Below are 15,751 nucleotides of genomic sequence, written 5' to 3' on the forward strand. Positions count from 1 at the left end.
CCACGCCTTGAGCCACGGCTGCCACGCCTCTTGGTATTAATAATGAATAATTAATTAAGCAGCCAATGTGATATGCGGGACTGAAATAAAGGGAAGAGAATGTTCTGAGTGCCCTCAGTCTTACAGAAGAGGATATTATAAGATAAGATAGAGAGAGAGAGGCAAGCAACTTCACAGGAAGACCTACCTGTATTGGAACAAGCGTGCTGTATTATATATAAAGTGGTAAGTTATCCCTCGTGTAATGGCTGCAAGTTGACATAGTCATCAGACAGTCGGCTAGTAAAATGTAGTAAGTAACTATGACCTCCTGATCTTGTAGGACTGCACTCTAACTACAGTTTCTCTGTTTGGCTTCTGCAGTCTTCCTTCACTACCTTCCCTCACTAAAAGTTGCACGACTCGGTAGCTCTTACTATTCTAGCAGTGACATTTTTGGAATGCCCAGGACTTGTGCAGAAGAATCAACTACCAAGTCTAGTCTAAACACAGGAGAGGTAAGAGAGGGACTGAGGAGAGAGGCACTGATGTGTTTTGAGTGACTAGTAGTCAGACTACAAGCTAAGAGTTGTCATCTTGAATCAATGAAATATTTTGCAGCATTATTCTGTCCTGGTGATTATGTTTATTCTCTTGCTAAATAATAATTAGAATTAATCATAAATGTGACACTCTCGCTTAAAGTTTTGAGAGTCGTTGCCCTATGTGCTATGTTCGTTAGTAGAAGGCAGTCACATTTTTTGTGGGTTAGGCCCAATAAAATGGTTGCACTTAGAGCCCAATGCTGAAGGAAGTGGTGAGTGTCCTCTTATGTTCATGAGAACCGGCTAAACCTGCTACATGTCTTTCCTAGAAAGATATAATTTAGTATCTTATCTGATAATTTCCCCTTAATCCACCCATTGAAATTTTTTAACATTATGCCATTATTAAGTTAGTGCATAAACATGTTTTAGTGTGTGTTGCTTAAGGGTTTTTCCTCTATGCAATAATTGGCTAGTAATTGGCTAGTACTGTACTTGTATTTTTCGCAATTTGTTTCTTGCACAACCAAGTTGTTATAATGTATACAATACACAATTATGTGCAAGATGCATGTTGAATAATCAGACAAGCTTATGTTGTAATTGTAATGGGAGACATTGGTGGATATTCTACCTCACATGAGACCTGAATGAGTTTCATAGTTTGACATCAGGTTTCACATTGAAGGTCATTGCTATAGTAACTATGATGTAATCCATTGATGTCAAGAGTCTGATGCTTATACAGATGTCTGGCCCATTTCCCATTCATTTTGTTGCATCCCATCCAGTCTCTTATTTTCATCAATGAATGTGTGTGTGACAAAAACAGTTTTTATAGCCATGAAACACTATACCAATATTAATCATACCAATCATGGCTCAAATATTTCTTATTCTTCAATATTGTCTCATTATATTGGATGGTATTTTGATTTTCTAAGGAATGCTAGCAATGTACTGGTATCCCAATGACTCAGTGATAAACAGCCATTGAAAGGTGATATGCTTGACTCCCTGTTAACTTGATTAGGAGTAAATGTGGTAATCAGTGTATGTGACAATTAAATAGAGAGACTTGTTAAATGGTGTGGTAATTGATGTATAAAGTAATGCTTTGTACTTCCAAGACATAATGAGATTATTCGGCTAATCTATACCCCCCAGAGCAAAGAGCAGTCATAATGTTGTATCGAGTCATGTGTGTGTTTTGTGTACATGTGAGCATTTGGAAGATATTGTTAGTTTTCTTTGTGATTTTAATGGTAATATCATACTCCAGTAGCCTTTTCAGATTGTAAGAATAGCTCGAAGCAGCTGCTGGTTTGATGTTACTGGAGAGAGTGAAAACACTGACCAATGAGACCTCTTAGTTGCTTAGCAAAGTAGGGCCTCACTTAAAACTGCTCCTCCTTCTTATTATTTGTGTCAACAACACTTAGCACTTGAAGACCTAAAAGTCACCCTGGAGAGCTAATATTTGCATTTCTTAGCTCTTACTGTATCAACTGTGTAATTACTTTGTACATGTATAAATTGTGGTAATAAGCCTTTGATTGGCCTGATGTGATTATGATAGACCATGACATAATTTCATTAATCGAACATTTTTATTTTTACATGTAGGTATCTAATACAATTGTACAGCCGGATTTCATGGGCGGAGCCTCTGAATCTAACTCAAGTGATCTAAAAGGTTAGTTAATGTACATTAATGTAAGTGACACCTGGCTAGTCTATGCTATTCCATTACTGACAATGCTCTCATACATCTCTAACAATGGGTTTTATAAGGTGTTGCCTGGAGTTATTCAGTGGACTACAATTGATTAATTACTAAAGGTTACTGAGAGTGAAGTCTTATGAATATACTATACTCACTTAGCCTAAGAAAACAAGTAACAAAATGAGGGCCGGCCTATTTGTAGTATAATTGATATAGTACTGCAATAGTTGGGAATGCATTTCTGTATTGAGGTGTCGGTTTGTCAGTTTGTGGTCAGAGCCTAGCACCAACACCCTTCATTCACTGCTTCAATACAACTAAAGGGCCTGGTATATCTCTTACTCAGAATGATTGTTATTGTGGCGGTTGAAGTGACCAAAGGCTTGTGTGATCTCAGAGTTATATGTCACATGCACATTTGCTGTCATAACTATCTTTATTAGGTATAGTTTAATGTACACTTTGACAGTGCATATGAGCACAGACGTGTGCTATGTATATGAATTCATGTCATTACTTCCACAATAATAGCGATGAGTGTGTCATTATTACCTGTGTCGGTGATGTGTATAGTCATAGCGTGTCATTATAATAATTACATGTTAATTATTTTAGGTTAAATAGTTAGTGTGTACTGACTAATACCTTGTACACAATCATCCGGTTTGTTGATAGAAGCAAATAATGATGGAATTCTTTGCATTTTATTCACAAGACTTGTTTGTCTCTTTGTTTACTGCATGGGGAGCATGTTTGAGAATTCAAATCCTGTTTTGAAAACTCATTCCCTGTTGCTTGTCAGACTTATGCTAAAGTCTATTGTAGTCCGGACCACAATGTGGTCAGACAGACAAGAAGCTTCTGAAAAGCTCCCCTTCTCCACAAACTGATTAATATCTAGAAAATAGATTTTTCATGATAGGGAAAAGAGAATTCAAGAGCCAGGATAGATTTGTGGGAAGATAGATCAATTCAGTGTATGTGTTTTGATAAGTTTGTCTTTACTCTTGTGTCTCTGAAGGCAGATCATATTACCCCTGAGAGAGGAGGATAGTTATGGATAAGCTGACAGTGTTGTTATAACTTGTTACATTAGCCTGTAGTAGGAGTAGCTGACAAGAAGACCAACTCTTCTATCTGCTAATAATACAATTTCTGGTTTTGACCTTTTAATATCCTCTTGGCCTCTCGTGTGATACCTTGTCCTTCCTTTGGTCATGATTAGGTCTCCATGTTTTGTCCAGCTTCCTGTATTATAAGATTGAATTCTTGTTTGGAAATGACACATTGAAAGATTACTTGGTATAGTGGTATGTTAGTTCATACCCTTGTTAAACCAGATCAAAGAATGTGTGTGTGAACTTACTGTAAAGATGACCCTCAAATACTCTGTAGAGTTCTCATACATGTCATGTACTAATGCAATTTGTCAGGTCTTAAGGTCACACCATTGTACTTAGTGGCTTTGAATCTCAAAATAAACTGATTTATTTAACAATCTTAGTTTATTTAAAAATAATTCAGGGCTCTAATTGTAACATTATGATACTAGGTATAACTGCTTTGCACCCTCTGATGTGGTCGGTTGTTTTTTATTTCTTTAAATAACAATAAACTCGTCTTGCGAATATAAAAGGCATGCTAAATACGTTAGAATTACAGTTGGTAGTAGTGGACGTTCAGATTACGATCATCTTTTCATATGCTTAGGTCAGCAGAAAGTGACTAGTTGTAGAGTTGAGAAGGTTCGTGTGCCTCAGTTACATTTGAATACTAAAGGTTAGCAATTATTATGTACTAGAGTCATATGTGTATATATGTGTGTGTGTGTGTGTGTGTGTGTGTGTAGTGTCTATAAAATATGTGTCTGTGTCTGACTAACTTATGCAATTTGTGTTTAGATATTGCTTCAAATAATCAAATTTCTATTGTAAAGCCAGAAAAGGACAAAAGAGCAAAGAGCTGCTCATCAAGCAAAGGTATGCCAGGCAGTTGCATAGCTACTAGAATGTCAGTTGTTTACTGTTACCCTCTCTATTTTGAGCTTACACTGTCTGTTATTACAGCACTCTAATGCTATGTAAATGCTTTGTTAGAAATATGCGCATTGTTACTGTAGTAACAACATAATGCTTGAGCTATTACGCAGTTAAGAGCATTTATTCATAGTTATAAGCATTCCATGAGTCTTGAACCTTGCAACACAACTCATATATATTCCAAATAAGGATAAACATAAACCTACTTCCTGTCACATTAACGATAGTTTGTAGACATGCCTATCATGTCAGTCATACCTTGTGGCTGAAGCAACAGCTACTAGTAAACACCATGTGTATATATAGGAGCACTGTTTGTCCCATTGCCTCTCAGTTGCAGTCTGTTCTGTTGTTTAGGTTGGCAGCAGAAGCAAACTACCTCTCCAGTCACTACTCCAGCTTCAGTTGCATATCTTGAGGTAACTCAATCATTATTGTTTGTGTGTGTATAATTATTTTTTGTTTTGTTCTATTATTTGTTGTTGTGCCAAGTGTTCAAATATCTTTTTAAATGATATCTCTCTCTCTCCAGTCTCCAGGTACTGTAAAGCCATTCAATCCTCCTGTACAGCAATCACTCCCTGAACCAAGGCTCTATCACTCAGGAGACTTCTCTTTATCATCTGACTTTGGACCAAATTCTAGCTCCACTTTCTCATCTCAAACATTTCTTCCAGTTATGGGTATGTGTGAGATCAATCTTTGAGATCAGTCTGTGATAGTGTTATCATCATCATCAATTATTCATTATATTATTTTTATTTTTACTACTCTTGTAGATGGTCATTTGCCATGGCCTACTGTTCCTCATCCCCAAGGGCCTCAAACTCCAGCTCCACCACCCCATTTTGTGCAACAAGCAAACTTTAGAATGCCAGTTGGTCCACCTCCTTCTTATCCTGGCACTACTGGTGGTAAGTACAGTGTGTGTCAGTTAATCGAATACAAACTATCATTCATTCACTCTCACAGATCCTTTCCACCCTCAGCAAGTTGATGCTCAACAAATGGTGCTGCTTCCTCAAGAATTACAGGTACTAGTCTACTAATAATATTTATTATTATTATTATATTTATTATTATTATTATTAATCATCATCATCATCATTTTATTATCATTCACTTTCTTGCTTCAATAGTATTATGAACATCCAAGCCAGCAGCAGTTGCCTCCAGAGTATCAGGATCATAATTTCTTAGCTGGTCCCAATCCCTCTGATGTACCAGTTGATGGATTATCAAGGCAGTGCAATAATGAGTCTATCCCACCACTCCTGTACCCATCTGAAGGTACGAGTCATAATGTGTTTACACAGTACATTCTAGCTATCATTAATTGTAGGACCATGGCAACAGCCTCAAGTCTCTACTGCATGTCCACCATTGAGATCACAGTATGATGAAGCCACTCCTCACTGCATGCAGCCTTCTTCACCTTTCTTTCCCTCTGATATAATATCTGAAATACCAGTAAGTGATATTCAGCTGTTGTTGTATAAATTGACTTGTTATTATTCTGTAGCCTCACGAGTTGAGAGGGGAATCTCATGATAGCCTCATATCTACTCCAAGTAAGCTTTAGAAAAGACTGGAGAGTATAGAGAGAGAGAGAGTGAGAGAGAAAATGTATTTTTTGCAACGTGTAGTTGCATGTTTGTTTATCCGTAATAGCTTTTAAATTGCTGTTTTGTTTTTGGTTACATAGATTCTATTGGTGGTACTACATCCAACAACTTAGTCTCTTCGCAGTCTTCATCACCTACAACCACTCTATCAGTAATGGACTCAATGGAAGGACCGGAATCAGTTGGAAGTAATGGCAAGAAAATTCGTGGTGGGAGTGGGAAAAGGGCCAGGTCCATGACAGATGATGAGCGCCGTATGAAAGAAAAGGAAAGACGTAGTGCCAATAATCAGAGAGAAAGGTATGACTGTCTTGAGTTTAGTAGTACCTCTATGTTGAATTGTTCTATTAGGATAAGAGTGAGAGACATTAATGAAGCATTTAAGGAGCTGGGAGACATCTGTCACCAATATCTCCAATCAGAAAGAGCTCAGACTAAACTAATGATACTCCATCAAGCAGTTGCTGTCATTAACAGCTTAGAAGTACAAGTAAAAGGTATACATGATATTTTAAGTCGTGCTTCATTAACATAATTATGCCTTTATGATTAGATCGGAATCTCAATCCCAAGGCTGCTTGCTTAAAGAGGAGGGAAGAAGAGAAGGCACTACGTTTGAATGCTCTTCCAATGGATCCCTTGGGAACAAGTCTTGACCAATTAAACTCACCAAACTATCTCACTTCTAATAGTTTACTCACAACTTCCTCAGCGATGCCATCAGTTTGTTACAACACAACATCTCCAACCCTACCTCCTAATAGTAGTTCTTCAGTCCACTCACGTCCCTTAGTCTACACTCCCTCTCCTCCTTCAATTGCTTCCACTGACAAAATACCACGAAGAAGTGACCAACCAATGAAACGTAGGAGCAGTGGAAACTTAAGCCCAACTTTACGCAAGAGTAAAGGTCGTAATTTACCAATCCCTAACAATCTGGTCGTTAACAGTTCTGATGTAACAGGTGTTCTTGATCCATCCTCTTCCTCAGCTTATCCAGCATCAATGACAACTTCGTCTTGATTAAAGAGGGAGTGATGGAGGCACAGACTACTCTAGTATGTGTGTTTTGGTCTAGTACATGATAATGTTTTCATAAATCTTTTATTCTGTCACCACAAACATTAATACACCAAAAATTATATTATTTTTTTTGAGCACAAAACACATCATTTCCTCAATTCACCAACATTACAACACTCTTTGTAATAAACTGTATTGATACTTTTGTATTACTAGTGTAGTCTTTTTTTCAATTAAATTCTGCAGTCTAGACTTTACTTTTGTATTTTTTATGTTTTGTAATTATTATTTTGTGATCACTTCAATCATTAAATTCAATTTGTCAGAGTGTGATAGCCAATGGTAACACGATAAACTAAGGCATTCATTATGTGAAGTTTTACAAGTGGACAACATTCTGCTAGTAAATACAGAATCAAAATCTACCAAATTCACAAAAATTAGGCTCATTTAACTCCTCAACGCAATTAATACTTCAATGGCAATGCTAATGAAATATTTACTACACTAATCAACAAAACAATGCCTTGTAAAATAGTATACTGCTCACACTTCCTCCATATAAGAGTCAGGTAACACAGGAAGTATGGCATAACAGCTGCAGGTACAAGTTTCTTCTTGAAAGCCACTGTGGTTAATTTGGAGTCCATAGGACCACAAGGCTGACCCACATAACCAAAAACTCACCCAATATTAAGCACATGACCTTCATCCTTAAAAAAATGAAGTAATAAAATAATGTAAATTTTAGAAGCATTATCACTTAAACTGGGCTGTGACATAGATCTGTATACTTGTGACAAAATCAGACTATATACACAAGTACATTTCACACATATCAATTTCACTCAAGGTCGTCTGTGTGCATGTGAGCACCACAAATCTCAAACAGTCCATGCAGTATGTACACACATTTCTGTAGTACACGTGCCAATAATTAAAGCAAAGGCAACTATGTATGCTGAAAATGTGAGAGATATTCTTTAATGACAATTTTTAAATATCATGCTTTCTAGTGATCAAAAATTCAGAGGAAAAGAAAAAAGAGTGACACACAATCATAATTAATATACATACAAACTAGAATGGCATGATAGTCACAAACGCCAATTAATAATGTCAAATTAGGTTTCGATTTCGAAAGGAAATGGAACTTCTGGCTCATTTGGTTGGTCTAGCATAGAATAAGGATAAAAGAGACTGTTACATATTACACAGTTACTTTCTGATGGAACTGCCAATGGGCTCTTGGTTCCCTGAGGTACAGCAACACTTCCCTCAGCAATAATGTCGGGTATTGGTGGTAGCCTTGTTGGTGGAGTACGAGAATAAGGAGAATCACGTAACTGGAGGAGCATCTTCCTGTCATATATAATACGTGTACCTAAAAATGCAGTAAATAAAGGCTGTGACTCGCAAGGAATGCATCCTTTTAAAATCAATGACATAGATTAAAAGGAATGGGTAAAATGGCCTATGTATGATAGACTAATTGCTTTACAAGTAACAAAACTTCCTGATACTAGTAAACAAAGCAAATAACGAAAAATTCCCACTACAACGGTAACTTGAGCTTAATGCCAGGGAGTCATGACATACAGTACCATAAAAGGAATACATACACACTGGTAAACAAAGAACATGACGGGATAGAAAATGCACATTCTACATACATGCAAGCATCATATTGACAGTCAATGATACCCACCCACATAATTAGCTACTTGTTATAAAAGGAAATTTACCATGAGAGCGTTTATAACATATCAAAAACAAATAATTATCACTGGTTGATTTTTAAATCAAAATAATATAATTACCCAAAGACAAAACTATTCCTCTCTTACCATAACAGTCATTACAGTTTATACTATCTAAACTGCTAAAATTCATTATTAGCCAGTAAGAGAGCAATAAATAATGTCTCATGCAGGTGGAATTTGAGCAAAGGTGGGAGGCAGTATTTGTTTTTGGAATGGTTCATTGACTATAAACTGTGAACATAAGAACTACATTCAAAACTCAATCAAGACACAGGGAGAAACATGTTGCCTGATAACTGAGCAAACACTTTGAAAAATGATTGATCTGAGAAGAGTAAAAAACAAACAACTAGCAATAATAATAATAAATTATAATACTTATTGGCACATGATTATATGCAGCTCTACCCCAAGTAGCAAAATAGTGACAACAGACACATCAGAATAAGACAAAAATAATAAGCAAACACATTATTATTAGAAATTAGTTAATGTAGAAGATAAAATAAGGAGAGGCTATACTTAGGCCAGAAGTTATCATAATAGAGAGACCAGTTAATATAATGAAATTGAATAGTTTATTTGTCCACTCATTGGGCCATTTGAGTGGGTGAACCCACAATAATCATAATAATTAATCATATAAAATTTCATTATTTTGTAATGGCCCACAGGCTAATATTACATGGCCGGCCTACATGAATTCATTGGTCGATTGGCAATAATCAATAAACATTGTGATGGACTGATGCTTCATATAATAGGTGACAATAATCTGTTATGGCTATGTTGAACACAAAGCCTTTCATGTTAAATAATAATTTATAATTAATGTCACTATTGTGATTACTATTAGGAATTACACTAGCAAAATAAAAACCACGGAAATATTTAAAACTAAAGAGTCTTAAAAATTGTTTTGACTACCAGCAATATTTTATTCATTCTCCTAAATGTAACTCCCAACCACACTAAAACTTTTCCTAAAAGTTCAAAATTGTGTGGCAGTGTCCATAGTTTCATTACATTTGATCAGTATAATACACCATTAACAATGACTTAATAAGATCAATGCGCCCTACATTACAACCAACCAAATGTAAGCGTAAATGCAATTTTCCACCTCTAGCAACTAACGTTACCACATATATATATATATATGACACTTTCAGTTACTGGTCATAAAGTGGAATTAAAGTATACATGAAACAATTATTTTAGCTCTATTATACTCTCATACTCTCAACATATCAGAACATAAAAATGTGTGTGCATACTACATCACCCACGCAATTAGACCGGTCACGCCCAGTGCAAAATGAAAAAAAACAACAAAATACCTCCAGGAGTGGTAGAGTACATGGTACCTCCTGGTGTCATACAGTAAGAGCTCGGGAGCTCTGAGGCATCCTTAACGAGGACAGTGCGTGAGGGAATGTCAAGACTATTGCTAGACTGACGATCCAAACCAGTTGGTCCCTTTTTGGCTTCCTCTGACATTTTATCGGTCCTTTTAGTAGATCCTGAATAGGGTATTCACTTTATGGTCTCCAACATCAAACTACTGTGTATTCATTAAAGTCGGAAGATTGCCACAACAAGTAAACATTAATGATGCAACCTCGACTGCTGAGCTCACATGGGCGGTCACGTGATAATTTAGCGAGTTGTTAAAACGAGCATGCGCAGATGGATCTATATGCAGAGTAGGGAAGGGTGTGGCTGGTTGCAGAGGACAAATCAACTTAAACTTTTAATTGAGTGTAAAGGTACACTATACAGCCTCTGGTACTCTAGTCGTGACGTGGATTATGGCTTCCTTTTTGTCTTTTGTCACGCGTGCACCCCTGACATCCGTCAGACCATTTCAGTCATCAGCTGGAAAGCTATTAAGGTCACAAGTTCTTCAGTCTAGATACCCTTCCCCACTGATAGCAAGAGCAATGGCAACCAAAATTCAAGGTGAGGTACAAATGGGATAAATGATAGACTAATTGCTGTGCTTAATAGGTGGAACTGTTGTGGAAATGCAAGGAGATGAAATGACAAGGTAAGAGTCTTAGTGGCCCTTTTAAAATTAATGTCTTCCAGCCCCTGTTAGAAATTGTTGGTTCTTTGTGGTTTGGGGAGGTTGAGTTTAGATTGAATGGGAAACACCCATTGCTTTTATGACTTCATTGGTATAAATAATTTCTTACATTACTTCTCCATGTCCAATACCACATCACTGGTGTAGTGGAATGGAATGTAGTCAAAAAAATTAAGATTTACAGTTTTCAATTAGGTGTAAATTTTATTTGACCTTTTATTTGACCTTTTAGTACATGATTGTAATAAGTTATGATTCTTAGCGAAGTGGAAATTGGTAATGTACGATTTGCACTTCTATATAAAATATGTCTAACAGTTTTATTTTTGAAATCTTATATAGTGCCGTATAATTTGTAAATTTAGTAGTAATATTGAAGAGCGATACAAAATTAATTTTAGAGACTGAGTGCAAGAGTAAATAATTTTAGCTTGCTTCCTTTTCATAAAAATGTGAAAATTAACATTGAGTTTGCACATCATTATTATTGTGAAGCTGTTAATGTGCTGGCCAATTTATTAGAATCACTAACATTGATATACATGTACAATGTAGTTTTTGTTTGAAACCATGTCTATGTCTTGTTGCACCATTGCTATCATACTGTGGTCAGTATGGTGTGTTGATTTCTATCTATAAACTCATAAAATGCTCCAGTAGGATTATTTTCAATGATTTTATTAAGAATGCTATTGTAACAATAAAAGTTACATTAGAATGCTATAATAAAAAATTATTATTTAGGATTATTTGGGATTTGATTAAAGAAAAGTTGATTCTTCCATTTATTGATTTGGATATCAAATTCTATGATTTGGGAATTGAGAACCGTGACAAGACTAATGATCAGGGTAAATAGTTGTGTTGTTTTGTGACGTTAATTTATGAAGATAACAACAGTCACATTTGATTGCGCTGAGGCAATTAAAAAGTATAACGTTGGAATAAAGTGTGCCACCATTACACCAGACGAGGCAAGAGTAGAAGAATTCAATCTCAAGGAAATGTGGAAGTCGCCAAATGGAACAATCCGTAACATACTCGGAGGAACAGTTTTTAGGGAAGCAATCATCTGTAACAACATTCCACGTCTTGTACCAGGCTGGAAAAAATCCATAGTTATTGGTCGTCATGCTCATGGTGATCAGGTACAATATTTATAGATGAAATAATATTATTATTTCTTAAAATGTGTAGTATAAAGCAACTGATATTGTAATTCCTGGTCCTGGTAAAGTTGAACTGGTGTATACCCCTAAAGGTGGAGAGCCACAGTGTCATACTGTTTTTGATTTTAAGGATGGCGGTGTTACAATGGGAATGTACAACACTGATGAAAGTATACGTGACTTTGCTCACAGTTCTTTCCGTTATGCAATTAGCAAGGGTTGGCCTTTATACATGAGGTAATAAAACCTATTACATGTAATTCCATTCATCATTATTTTAGTACTAAGAACACAATCCTGAAGCGTTATGATGGACGCTTTAAGGATATTTTTGAAGAAATATACCAGAAGTAAGTTTCATTTTGCTGCTATTTAAAGTAAAACTCTTGCGACAGAGATTACAAGAGTCAGTTTGATGCTAAGGGGATATGGTATGAACATCGCCTGATTGATGACATGGTGGCACAAGCACTCAAAAGTGAAGGAGGGTTTGTCTGGGCATGCAAGAACTACGATGGTGATGTACAGAGTGATGTAGTTGCTCAAGGTAATGCTTATTTTGAATCAGTATTTTAAAATGAAGTGCTATAGGGTATGGAAGTTTAGGCATGATGACCAGTGTCCTTGTATGTCCTGATGGCAAGACAGTTGAGAGTGAAGCTGCTCATGGAACTGTGACACGTCATTATAGAATGCACCAGCAAGGAAAAGAGACATCTACTAACCCAATAGGTACATCATTCAATGCCATAATAATAATGAAATCAATCATTTCTTTAATTTTTAGCTTCTATTTTTGCATGGACTCGTGGTCTTGCCCATCGTGCTAAACTTGATAGTAAGTGTCATTAGTTTTGAACAATGTATATTAATATTTATTTTCCTTATAGATAATCCTGAATTGACACGTTTTTGTGATAATTTAGAAAAAGTTTGCATAGAAACAATTGAGGCAGGGATCATGACTAAGGATTTAGCTGGGTGTATTAAAGGGATACAAAAGTAGGTAGAATTAACTCAAATAATTATTTACAATTTGTTTTGTAGTGTCACTCCTGATGACTATCTCAACACTTTTGCTTTCCTTGACAAATTAGCGGAAAATCTAAAGGCAAAGCAGGCTAAATGACTAAATGAAAGTAGAAAGTCACATCTTTGACTGAGGCCGCTGTATAGTATGTAGTTCAATTTATTTATTATTAATATTAATATTAACTTATTAGTAGTATCAAAATTATTTTTGTTTGATTATTATGCTTTAATAAATTTGTCTCTTTCATAACAAAAATAGTAGCCAGATGCATCTTTTTTGTGCATTGCTAATAATTCAATTTCTTCAATGTTTTCTTCTCCAATTTCCTCAGTCCAGTCAGAATAAAGATCTTCATTAATTTTTTTAATTATAGGCCTACGTTGCCGGGAGAGTTTAGCTATTGTCATATGAGGTGTAAAACCTCTCTTGTCAGTTGAGAAAATTTTATTTTCTTCAAACGTATTATGAACTTGACCTAGAGCATTACCATGTAAAGCAAAAAATGCATATGTTTATCCATACTTGCAATCATTTCAAGTGTCTTTTTACTTTCTTCATTGACTTGAGCATACAATACCTTGCTGCCAAATGAAGAGAGTCCATTGAACTTGATTAGTCCTGATAAGTTTTGCTCTTTGAGTAGTTGGCTCACTTGTAAAAGAGCTGCTTTACCTCTACAAAATAAAAAATAAAATATATGAATCAGTAAACATATCAATTTTGTTACACACCTCTTAATGTCATCATCATTGTCCAGCTTAATCACCATAAGGGTAATATGCATTCGATTTATAGGTACTAGAACATGATTGATTTTGGGTTCCTTTAGCATCAAATGACGATGCAGATGTTCAATTTGACTGCAAACACTGACTGACTTCACCGGTAATGCTACAAAGGCATTTGGAACTACACGCTCAACTTTATGTTTCTTGAGTTTTAAACAATAGCCATCATTAGACTTTCTAAATTTACTGTTTTTACTGCTTTCCTCACTAATGATTTCCTCTACATCAATGGCAGATAATGGACACTCATCTTCATCAGATGATACCTCAGGCACTCTACAGTGAAACGATGCACCAGTACTAGCAAAAGACCCACTATCTATAGCACTACAAGGGACAGTAGAATCTACTACTGAGAAGTCTGTTGGCATTAAATCTGGAGTTGAAATTGAGGTTGGTACAGCAGAATATGGAACTGCCAGTTTCTTGTTCACTCCATTAGCAGATGAGGATGATGCAGCCATCACTACTGTACATATCAAACGATAGGTACACGGAAAATCTGAAAGAGTTTTATAGTAATAATTATTTATACATTTTCTCAAAACCTCACTTTTGATCATCAGTTCATCAATAACAAAAACAAATTCACATTCACATGGGCGTGTCAATACTTTATTTATCACGTGATCATTTAAAATGGCTGCTGCAAGGCAAAGTTTTGGATTGTTTTCAAGAAATTTTTCACTTCTGTCTCGATCTGCAGTTCGCCCATTGAGAGGAGATGTTGCAAATGGTCCAGGACAGGTAAGGGAATTTGATATTTTGTATTATAATAGTACTGCATGGCTGTGCATGCAAATATTAGTGTGTATTTTTGTGTAGGGCAGAGAATTAGTTATATGTATTTTACGCATCAATATTTCATAATTCAAATGGGTTACATAAAGAAGATGGCAACGGAAGAGGCGTGGGATACTTATGTTTTTTTTATTAGGGTTAGGATTAGGGTTTAGTTTTTATTTAGCCGCACCCCCCCCTCTGCAGTACCATTTTTATGTGATCTGGCATAATGTTTATAAACCTTGAATTGACTTGGATATTTGCCGCCAGAAGTAAAAAAGAAATTGTAAATCTCTACCCCTAACCATAAGGGAGGGTGCTTTAACTAAGTCATGAGAGGGTGTGGTTTCTAGGTGGAAAATATCCTAGTTGACCCTAGACCTTCAGTCTTGTTTAGTTACAAGAAAAAAAAGCACATTTTATTGAAAAGATTATGTAATATTGGCCTTTAGTAAACCATTAATTACTTTTATGGTTTTGTAGGTGTCACAAAATAAATGTAACAATTGTGCCTACACAAATAGTGTTTTCCCACCCATTACTGTGAAGTTAATTTTTGTGCAGCTTTATTTGTTTGATGGCACTTTTTGTATTAGTGCATGTACATGTAGAAATTTTTATAGCTCACTAACCTCACTTCATTTGTATTAACGTTTCACCATAGAATTATACATTATTGTACATGTGCTTGATGTGTGTAGTGATTATGTGTGTTGTTACTGTTGTGTAGTAAAACTTCCCCTTATGTAATGTTATGCTGCAGTATTATGGCCATGTACAATTGCAAATTTAATAATGTTTGTGTATTATGTTCATCCACACAAGCTATAGTAAGAATAAAAGCCACAGTGTGCATATAAAAAATTTTGTTTATGCCTTATTAAATTTGTAGCTTTAAGAGTGATTAACGCTGCTCCACATAAGGTTTATTAGGGTTTGGCATAGTGCTATTGCAGTCTTTTCTGGTACATATGCATGTTCTTATGTTGTGTAGCAAGTTTGAGCTAATTCCAATCAAAATTGAATTTTTTTTACAAATTTTAAAAGTTGCTCCAAAAGCCATGTACATGTACTATTGTAGTGTTTGTCAGCTCATGCATGCTTTTTAGCTCACTTAGCATTCTTAATGGGAAACCCTGATCCACATCATTGTGACTAGAAGTCCCCATTAACATACATTGTATAGCAA

The 15,751-nt window shown here is 35.7% G+C and overlaps 4 protein-coding genes across 4 annotated transcripts; 2 read left to right on the plus strand and 2 right to left on the minus strand.

Annotated features, from left to right (window-relative positions):
* Window positions 1-77: 77 nt before the first annotated feature.
* On the plus strand, window positions 78-7,263 carry LOC100638509 (arginine-glutamic acid dipeptide repeats protein-like). Its single transcript, XM_019994854.1, has 15 exons — window positions 78-225; window positions 323-497; window positions 2,151-2,220; window positions 3,961-4,029; window positions 4,152-4,229; window positions 4,647-4,708; window positions 4,822-4,972; window positions 5,069-5,203; window positions 5,262-5,323; window positions 5,429-5,579; window positions 5,632-5,759; window positions 5,812-5,860; window positions 5,995-6,214; window positions 6,266-6,411; window positions 6,468-7,263. Exons 2-15 carry the CDS (start codon window positions 441-443, stop codon window positions 6,935-6,937), a joined length of 1,848 nt encoding a protein of 615 aa, XP_019850413.1. The 5' UTR covers window positions 78-225; window positions 323-440; the 3' UTR covers window positions 6,938-7,263.
* A 653-nt stretch (window positions 7,264-7,916) lies between these two features.
* On the minus strand, window positions 7,917-10,345 carry LOC100636491 (eukaryotic translation initiation factor 4E-binding protein 2-like). Its single transcript, XM_003385433.3, has 3 exons — window positions 10,041-10,345; window positions 8,160-8,321; window positions 7,917-8,111 (listed from the first exon to the last, which is right to left on the minus strand). Exons 1-3 carry the CDS (start codon window positions 10,198-10,200, stop codon window positions 8,062-8,064), a joined length of 372 nt encoding a protein of 123 aa, XP_003385481.1. The 5' UTR covers window positions 10,201-10,345; the 3' UTR covers window positions 7,917-8,061.
* A 79-nt stretch (window positions 10,346-10,424) lies between these two features.
* Window positions 10,425-13,246, plus strand: LOC100636618 (isocitrate dehydrogenase [NADP] cytoplasmic-like). The gene is made up of 11 exons (XM_003385434.3): window positions 10,425-10,662; window positions 10,711-10,750; window positions 11,534-11,640; window positions 11,690-11,937; window positions 11,987-12,195; window positions 12,240-12,308; window positions 12,354-12,505; window positions 12,550-12,690; window positions 12,746-12,796; window positions 12,849-12,960; window positions 13,006-13,246. Exons 1-11 carry the CDS (start codon window positions 10,512-10,514, stop codon window positions 13,085-13,087), a joined length of 1,362 nt encoding a protein of 453 aa, XP_003385482.2. The 5' UTR covers window positions 10,425-10,511; the 3' UTR covers window positions 13,088-13,246.
* LOC105312240 (A-kinase anchor protein 7-like) lies at window positions 13,063-14,526 on the minus strand. The gene is made up of 4 exons (XM_011404732.2): window positions 14,333-14,526; window positions 13,723-14,281; window positions 13,514-13,665; window positions 13,063-13,466 (listed from the first exon to the last, which is right to left on the minus strand). Exons 1-4 carry the CDS (start codon window positions 14,340-14,342, stop codon window positions 13,210-13,212), a joined length of 978 nt encoding a protein of 325 aa, XP_011403034.2. The 5' UTR covers window positions 14,343-14,526; the 3' UTR covers window positions 13,063-13,209.
* Window positions 14,527-15,751: the final 1,225 nt, after the last annotated feature.

Source organism: Amphimedon queenslandica, unplaced genomic scaffold (genome assembly GCF_000090795.2).
Source record: "Amphimedon queenslandica unplaced genomic scaffold, v1.1 AMPQUscaffold_13463, whole genome shotgun sequence".
In the NCBI taxonomy this organism is placed as follows: Eukaryota; Metazoa; Porifera; class Demospongiae; order Haplosclerida; family Niphatidae; genus Amphimedon; species Amphimedon queenslandica.